The sequence below is a fragment of the Ammospiza nelsoni genome, chromosome 5 (genome assembly GCF_027579445.1).
Source record: "Ammospiza nelsoni isolate bAmmNel1 chromosome 5, bAmmNel1.pri, whole genome shotgun sequence".
In the NCBI taxonomy this organism is placed as follows: Eukaryota; Metazoa; Chordata; class Aves; order Passeriformes; family Passerellidae; genus Ammospiza; species Ammospiza nelsoni.
In genome coordinates, this window is record NC_080637.1 from 23,097,917 (window position 1) to 23,105,892 (window position 7,976).

The 7,976-nt window shown below is 42.7% G+C and overlaps 1 protein-coding gene across 1 annotated transcript in view; it reads right to left on the reverse strand.

The window, feature by feature from the left end:
* The window catches only part of CPED1 (cadherin like and PC-esterase domain containing 1), a 152,506-nt gene extending 144,788 nt beyond the window's left edge, over positions 1-7,718 (reverse strand). Inside the window, exons 1-3 of the mRNA XM_059471505.1 lie at positions 7,637-7,718; positions 2,885-3,193; positions 1,935-2,409 (exon numbers count right to left, since the gene is read on the reverse strand). Coding sequence (XP_059327488.1) covers positions 1,935-2,186 — 252 coding nt within the window. The 5' untranslated portion in view covers positions 2,187-2,409; positions 2,885-3,193; positions 7,637-7,718. The remainder of the gene's footprint in view (positions 1-1,934; positions 2,410-2,884; positions 3,194-7,636) is intronic.
* Positions 7,719-7,976: the final 258 nt, after the last annotated feature.

The following is a 7,976-nucleotide window of genomic DNA, read 5'->3' on the forward strand; positions in this document are numbered from 1 at the left end:
AAGCCAGATAACAGTTCACCTATTTGAATAAGCAGTGGATGAAAACACACAGTTCAAGAAAACACTTTCAAAGCAAAGTGGTAGAGATTTTTGGGGAGGTTTGTCTTTTCTGTTCTCTGAGATTATTATTCAGCCCACACAACCAGCAGAGAAAGTTGGGAAACAGAGAGCAACTTAGAGTGACATCCCAACATGTGCAAGACATTTTGTTCATCATGCTCTAGAGGAAAAATTCAAGACAAACAGGGAGCCAGCTATGGATGGTCTCAAGAACTTGAAAAGGAATGTGTTAAAGGTAGCACAGCCCTGGAAAACACATCTGTAAGGGTTAATATACACACATCTGTACTACAGGTCCAGCATGTGCACATCATAGTCACATTCAACCACTTATGCTGGAGAGGAGTAAGTACAGCATGTTGTGAAAACAAAAGCTTTCTTCTCATTTCAATTGGCCAGCACACCAAGTTGGATGTCAATCTGTATTTTTTTCTCAGGCAATTTGCAGGAGAGGACACTACAGAGATTTGCAGCCAAGCAGCACACTAACAAATACTTTGCCATTATTTCACCAGTTCTTGCAGACATTGAGTACCCCAAGGTATGAAATGTTCTTTGCCATTACAACAGCAATGAGTAAAAAGGAATGGACTGTTTCTATAGATGTAACACAATGTAGCCCACATGTCAGCTGTGCTTATTTCCATTTAAATTCTAATTATTTAAGTCATATTGCAGATCAGATGTGAATCTGAGTACCTAGTGTACTAAAAGGTTATTAAAATATAAAATTGTGACAAATGCAGCATGTGCTGTAAGAAAAACACCCAGTATTTTAAGAGTTAAGGTTAAAGAGCTCATGCCACAGTTATTCCCCATATCTGTTTTTGATTGTTGCAAAAGATGCACTTTACAGCCGCTCTCCTAAAATCGATATTGCTGACCTTTTAGACTATGAACTCTGACTAATCAAAGAAGCAGCCTGGTACTTTAATTTTTTTTTTTATATTTGAACTGCTTTATGTGGTTGCTGTCCATAATTTGTGAAGTCACAAATCTTCTACAATTCTGCTAAAGTTCTATAGAAAATGTTAGCATAATTATAATTTCAACGTGTGCTATCTGCTGCACTGTTAGCAGCTTCTCTATAGGACTGAAGGAAACTTGAAACATTTGTGCTAGTACTGATCACAGATTCCAGAGTAAAAATAACTACCTCAGTCTGGAGACCATTTAACAAACTACATTTTCCAACAAAAATAACAGCGTCTCCATTTGTTAGGTTTTAACACCCATCCTAGGAATCCTATACAAAATAAACATGAAGTCAGGTGACCTATGAACAAAGTAAAATTTGTGGGACAGAGATTCCAAAGTATACAGTGTGACTTGAAAATATTCTTTTATTTCTCAAATGCAGTTTTGCATTTGAGATGCTAAATTTAACTTTTATTTCTCAAATGCAGTTAAATTCAGCTTCTCAGCAGAATCCCAGTAAAGTTCAGAGCTGACAAGCAGCTAACTTTAATACAGGGCAGCTGCAGTCCCTGTGCCAATTAACAGCCTCAGTCACTTCCATGAAACCCCACTGGCTCCTGATTTATGTGCCTGTACTGTAAAGCCTCTAAACCAATTCCCAAAGCCAAAATAAAGCAAGGTCTGTGCAGCAAACTGAAATCTTCCTGGAGTCACAGAGCAATGCCATATTTCAGTTGAAGATTTCAGGATACCTATGTTAATAACAGCACACTGAGGAGCTGGTAATGGGAATGTGCTTGTGCATATGCTGCTGTCATTAGATCACCCATTTGTTTGTATACAGATCCCAGACTTCCAAGCTTAGGCTAATTTTAGCTGGACTCAGATGATCCTGCCAGACTTGCTATCCCTCGCTTTGCTAATTATTGCTCAGCACTCTGCTCCAGCTGACTTACCTTTTTCACTGTCTCTGAATTGCTGCCAGGGAGGAAGCAGTGAACGGTGCTTGGGGAGACCTCCTTGTATCTTCCTTGCTGTGTTTTAGCCAGTTTGTTGGGTGCAATCCCATTAACAACTGCCGAAAGGATGCTGCTGGTCATGAGAGGAGTCAGGGTCTGGCAGAACAGACAGAGGGCCACCACTAAGGCCAGCAGGAAGGGACGAGGGCGACAAAGCCTGCGGCATCTGGGGACTTGCCCACACACCATGGCCTCTTCGCCCACCTCACTCTGCCCTTTGCCACATTGCAGTTGCAGTCCAAGCAGCCACGTCTTGCCAGGGTAAAAAACGTCAGAGACACACTTTACCCAAAACTAGCATGAATTTTCCCATTTCTGCTGCTGAGTGTTTTCCTGATGCCAGGCAAGAAGTCACAAGTTCCAGAGGAGCAGAAGTTTGGGGAACACCTTCCCATGGAGTTACTGGAACAACCTGTGGAAAAACAGCAAGTGAGCAGCAGCAAACAGCAGCACACCATGGGGCATCCTGCAGGGAGCCATGGAGAGCTCTTGCACTCCATGCTCTCAGGAAAACATACCTGCCAGCAGACAGGTGAGGAGCAGAAATCTTCACCCCCTTTGCAAAAGGAACTACTTACTCAGCCAGACAATAGTATTCAAGAAAGCAAGAGGTTAAAGCTTAACATGTCCTGTCCACAGCTGAAAAAAGTAAGAGAGTGTACCAACTTTGTGAACAATCGTTTGCTGTTTTTTCTCTCTTGCATTCTCAATTCCCACTTTGTTTTTACAGTTTCCTTCATTCCAGTCCTTTTAAATTTCCTTCTTCCTGTTAGAAGGCACAGCTTTCTCTCTAAAAGTGATAATTTATCTGAAAACTGACAGACTATGAAGATTTTAATGTGCATTTGTTTTGTCCAGACTGCAAGTTCAAAGTTAGGTTTACTTACTCGGTTCTTACCCTGTTTGAAGTTTTCCGTTCTCCTCTAATGGGCTGCTGATTAAAACCACTTGGAACAACCCTGGCTCATGATCCCAGCTCGTCTCACACACTCAGGAGGCAGGCACACGCACATAACACACACCATCTGAAGCCAGTTGGACCACAGACTTCATATAAATAAGGGCTGGACTGTTTAGAGGGTGGAGCTAAACTGGCTCAGCTCGGAGCAGGCTCAGGATTTGGAGGCACAGCCTGAAGTCTGGATGGGGAACGGGAGGTGTCCTTGCTCACGCTGCATGCCTCGAAGCCACCATCACTGCAATTTTTAGAAAACTGCTGTTACAGTGATTAGCCTAATTGAAACACTATTAAACACATTAATACCTTTCAGGGAGAAGCACCTGCAGTATTTTAATCCAGATTAACAAAAAATGTTGTAAACTAAGAAGATTTACTTGGACATAAGCATTGCTGACAAAACAGTTGTCAGTAATTTTCCATAATAGATATAATATCTCATAGCAGAATATAAATAAAACTTCTTGCTGATGTAAAAGAGGGAGAGAAAGGAGGGTAGACAAAAATACTCTGATGAAAGCACTTAGTATCTAAGCCAGAGAAGGTCTTAGTTACTACTTCCCCCTACTGACACAGGACAGGGACGAGACAGATGGGAACAGTTCACAAACTGTTGTATTTATAGACCAGAACTTCTAATATAATCAAGTTCTTTTAGGTAAAAATATCTGTTTATAAGTAATCTATTTTATCTTCCCATACTTCATTAATGATTTTTGAAAAGACAGTTCTTCCTACGCTGCCTCACATATAAGAGGTGAATGTTGTTACAATAACTCTGAGCCAATCTACACAGTTTGGCAGCTGCAGCAGCACTACCACATTACAGGCCTATAAACAGCAAGGAAGGGTAGACTACATATTTTTTTAAGCACTGATTTTTATTCAGCTTTAAAATTCCTTCCCCCCCTCCCCCCAAACAAAACCTATCAGTTTGCAGACAAAGAAAAATGCCATCAAAGTGATCTGCCATCATGCAGGACCTCAGTGGTCACACACACTGCATTTTAGTTTTATGTCTGGGATTGTAGTTGCCCAAATTAGACTCCTGGGTTATCCTGAGCAAGAAGAGACTACTCCAGTTGCCTGTACCCTGCTGTGATAGATGCTTATAAGCCACAGAAGAGCTCCCATCCTTGCTCTCTGGAGACATGCTCTTGTGCTCCCTCCTTCCCAGCATACCAGTTCACATCCTCAGCTGCTCCACTCAGCCTGTGCTGCACGACCTCTAGCAAGCCAACGAATCTAGCTAGAGGACATCAGAAAACCATGGTATTCCCTGCAGCTGTCTGTGGGGCAGGTCTCTTCCATCCAGTGGAGAGGGATACTCAGGGAGCTGGTACACTCAAAAGAGGATTGCAGAGACACCACTGCCAGCCTACCTGGGAGCCACAGTGACACCATCAACAAAGAGCAGACTTGCTTTATTGTTGTAAGGTATTGTCCTGCAGATTTTGGCATGCCCTGATTTCTGGGCCCACAACCACCAGCTGCGTGGGTGGCATTTGCATGGTTGTCAACTTCTCTCAGATTCCATGTTAGTCATAGCTTTATGGGCCATTCCTAGAAGACTTGATTTAGATCATTTTATAGAGATTTGGCTTAATGATTGCTTCCTAATGTGGAGCTCATACCTGTTTGGAGAATCCCACACTAGAATAAAGTAATCTCTGTCCCCACCCCCTGCTCCCTCAGTTACCTGCAGCACAGCAAGTGACTCTGCTCTCCCTTCAGCCCAACACCCTGTTCCTCTTTCAGGCATTTAAGTGGAGTCTTTATCCTTGCATTTTGCCCAATGTCTCCGAGTCAATTTTTCATCCTTCCTGCAACCCCAAAATCATTCATGGGTCCCAAGACTTCAGGACAAGCAGCAAACAGATGAAGGAGTTATCAGCAGAGAGCAGGTGGATCACTCTGCCTCCTGTATATTTCTGGGAATCAGCCTTTTATCCATTTGCTTTCCCTAGGTGTTCTGAGGAGTGAGCTGGATTTTTCTTTATAATTTGTGCTTTCTTTTCATGACAATAGCATGTAATGCTCATTTTTTAGGATGTAAATCCTTTTCTCAGTCACAGTTTGAGTACAATGAACACCATTCCTGTTATCTTTTGAATCAGGATCCCATTACATTTCTGGGCTTCCATGTCTGCTGACTTACCTGGCCCCATTCTGACACTTCAGAAATTAAGTCAGGAGTATTGCATAAGGGGACTAATTCCCCTGGCATTAACTAGTCATTTAAGAAAAGGATATAAGTGGATAAAGCGTCAGGCCTCCTGGGTCTCAAATTCACAAGAAAGATTCTTCAGTATATAATATTCAAATAACTGTTGGTAAGATCAGAACTATCCAGCTAAGTATTTATATTCATAAGTATATGTGTGTATATGTGTGTATTTCAGGATTTCTAGAAGAAAAGCATAATCTCTTTCTGAAATACAAAACAATGTTAGTATTGACTTCCTGTTTGAGATCCCTGACCTGTTCCTTCCAGTGGCTGCTCCCATTGCATGGATTAAGGGCTCTCTAGTCTGTTTACCTTTTCCTATTTCTGCCTCTCACTCAGGACTTCTTGCCTGGCTGCTCCCTACAGCAGACAACTACTGTCCTGCTCAGCACGAGGCAAGGTTGTGCCAAAAGCAGCAAGCCATGACTGTCAAAAGTGATCTCCAGTGCTTGCAGACAGAATCCCAGTTCCATCTGCATCATCTGGAACAGTTTCAAGCTACCCTGACACAGAAAAGGTGAGAGGAAAGTTGCAAGACTTGCTAAAAATTCCCAGGGACTGGGATTTGAGAGGACTTAGCCAAGGTGCCATGCAGGCATGTAATGTTCACTATTCATCATCTCACTGGGGTTTTAAGCAACTCGGCTCATACGCACACAGCTTCCATTTTACGTGAGTCTCCACGTTTGTTCAGTGGTGAAAGCTACTGACCACTGAAAAATTATTTCCATGATCCAAACAGTAACCTGGAAACATAATTGCCAGGAGCAAGGAGAAAATATGAGGCACAGGAAGTTAACAGGAGTTTAAGGTCAGCTGAATACATATGTCCTATGCATGCTTAACTTCACTCAGAGATCTAAGTCTAGGTGTAAGTGCTTGTAAAATGAAGTCTTGATATAAGAAAACCATTTGGCATCAATAATTTCACCATAGAGAGGCTGCAAAGAGAAAATACATTTTAAAAAAGCCTTTTCACAACTGCTCTTTTTCTGGAGAAAGTTTCAAATTTCAAAGCATAACATCCTAGCAACCATTTCTGTGATAAATGAGATCACATGAAAAATAAGTGCAAACTGATAATTTCTAAATTAACTGATACTCAAGAGCTTGTAATCTGTCATCTTCACAGAGCAAAACTACATGCAATTTTCATTGTTTATGCTCAACTCTTTAATTTCTTTTTTACTCTCTAGTATGCTAAAAATTGTGCCAAGGGCCATAAATTCTCACTAACTTCAAAAATTAGTTAAAAGCTTCAGGAAGAATTGGCCTCTATGGCACTGTAAGTATTCAAGCAAAGCATCTTGTGAAACTGTGTTAGAGAAAACCATCTTAGCTCCACCCTCCCCAATTTTTTACATCTCCTTAAATTCATTCCAGACTGCAATTAGATTTGTAGTGTCTTTAATCCTGTGTGTGGTCCCATTATAAGCAGTGAACGGGGAAGAACAGAACAAAATGAAGAAACTGGAAAAATACATTACTGTTCTGCAGATTTGAAGACTTGATCCCACTGAAGTTAAAATCAATCCCAGCTTAGTAAAGGCCCAGATTCTCCCTCCTAGTCCCATTCAGCCCTGTAAATGTTAGTGATAGGGTGATTTTACTCTGCTCCAGAGAACAAAGATTCATGTCTTAAGCGTACTTAAGCTCAGCTCTCTAATTTTGGTTCACAGTGAAAGGAGGCAAGCAGAGAATCACAGAATATGCTGTGTTGGAAGGGACCTATAAGAATCATGGAATCCAACTCCTGGCCCTGCACAGAACCATCCCCAAAAGTCACACCATGTGCCCAAGAGCATTGTCCAAGTGCTTCTCAAATTCTGTCAGGCTGGTGCTGTGACCACTGCCCTGGGGAGCCTGTTCCAGAGCCCAAATACCCCCTGGGTGAAGAAGCTTTATTTAATATCCAACCTAAACCTCCCTGACACAACTTGAGGCCACTACCTCAAGTCCTCTCACTGATCACCACAGAGAAGAGATCAGTGTCTGCCCTTCCTCTTCCCTCACGAGGAAGTTGTAGACTGTGATGAGATCTCATCTCCATCTCCTCCAGCCTGAACAGACCAAATTCCCTCAGCTGCTCCTCATATGGCTTTCCCTCAAGGCCTTCACCTTCCTTGTGCTCCTCCTTTGGGCACTCTCCCATAGCTTTGTATCTTTCTTATATTTTGGTACACAAAACTGCCCCCAGCACTGGAGGTGAGGCTGTCCCAGCTCAGTGCAGAGCAGGACAATCCCCTCCCTTGCCCAGTTGGTGATGCTGATGCACCCCAAGACAGGGTCGGCCCTCCTGGCTGCCAGGACACTGCTGACTAAAATTCAACTTGTCAGCAACTAGAACCCCCAGATCCCTTTCTGTGGTGCTGCTTTCCAGTATCTCATTCCCCAGTCTGTCCGTACATCTAGGGGTGCCCCATCCCAAGTGCAGAACATGTCACTTTTCCTTACCTCTGCTCCTGCTCTTTCTCTTCCTCTCTCCCTACCTGGTGGTGCTGCTCATTAGATCTTTCAGGAGAAAGTGCACAGCTGGGCTGTTTTCTGCCCTGTGAGGGAATTGAATTGACAGCTGGGGAGTTCCAGTGGGCCTTCATGGTGGTACAGGTTAAGCAGCAGGCGAACGTTATTGAAAGACGATGAAAAAAGAGGAAAGGAACAGGATCTTTTAGGCAGTGGCAAAGCTCAATACTCAGCTTATCAAACCTACCAGCTTCCCTAAAGTTTAGGTAGAACGATTGGAGTTATTTGTTCAGAGGCACCTCTGTGTCTCAGGCATAGTCTTCCCTACGTG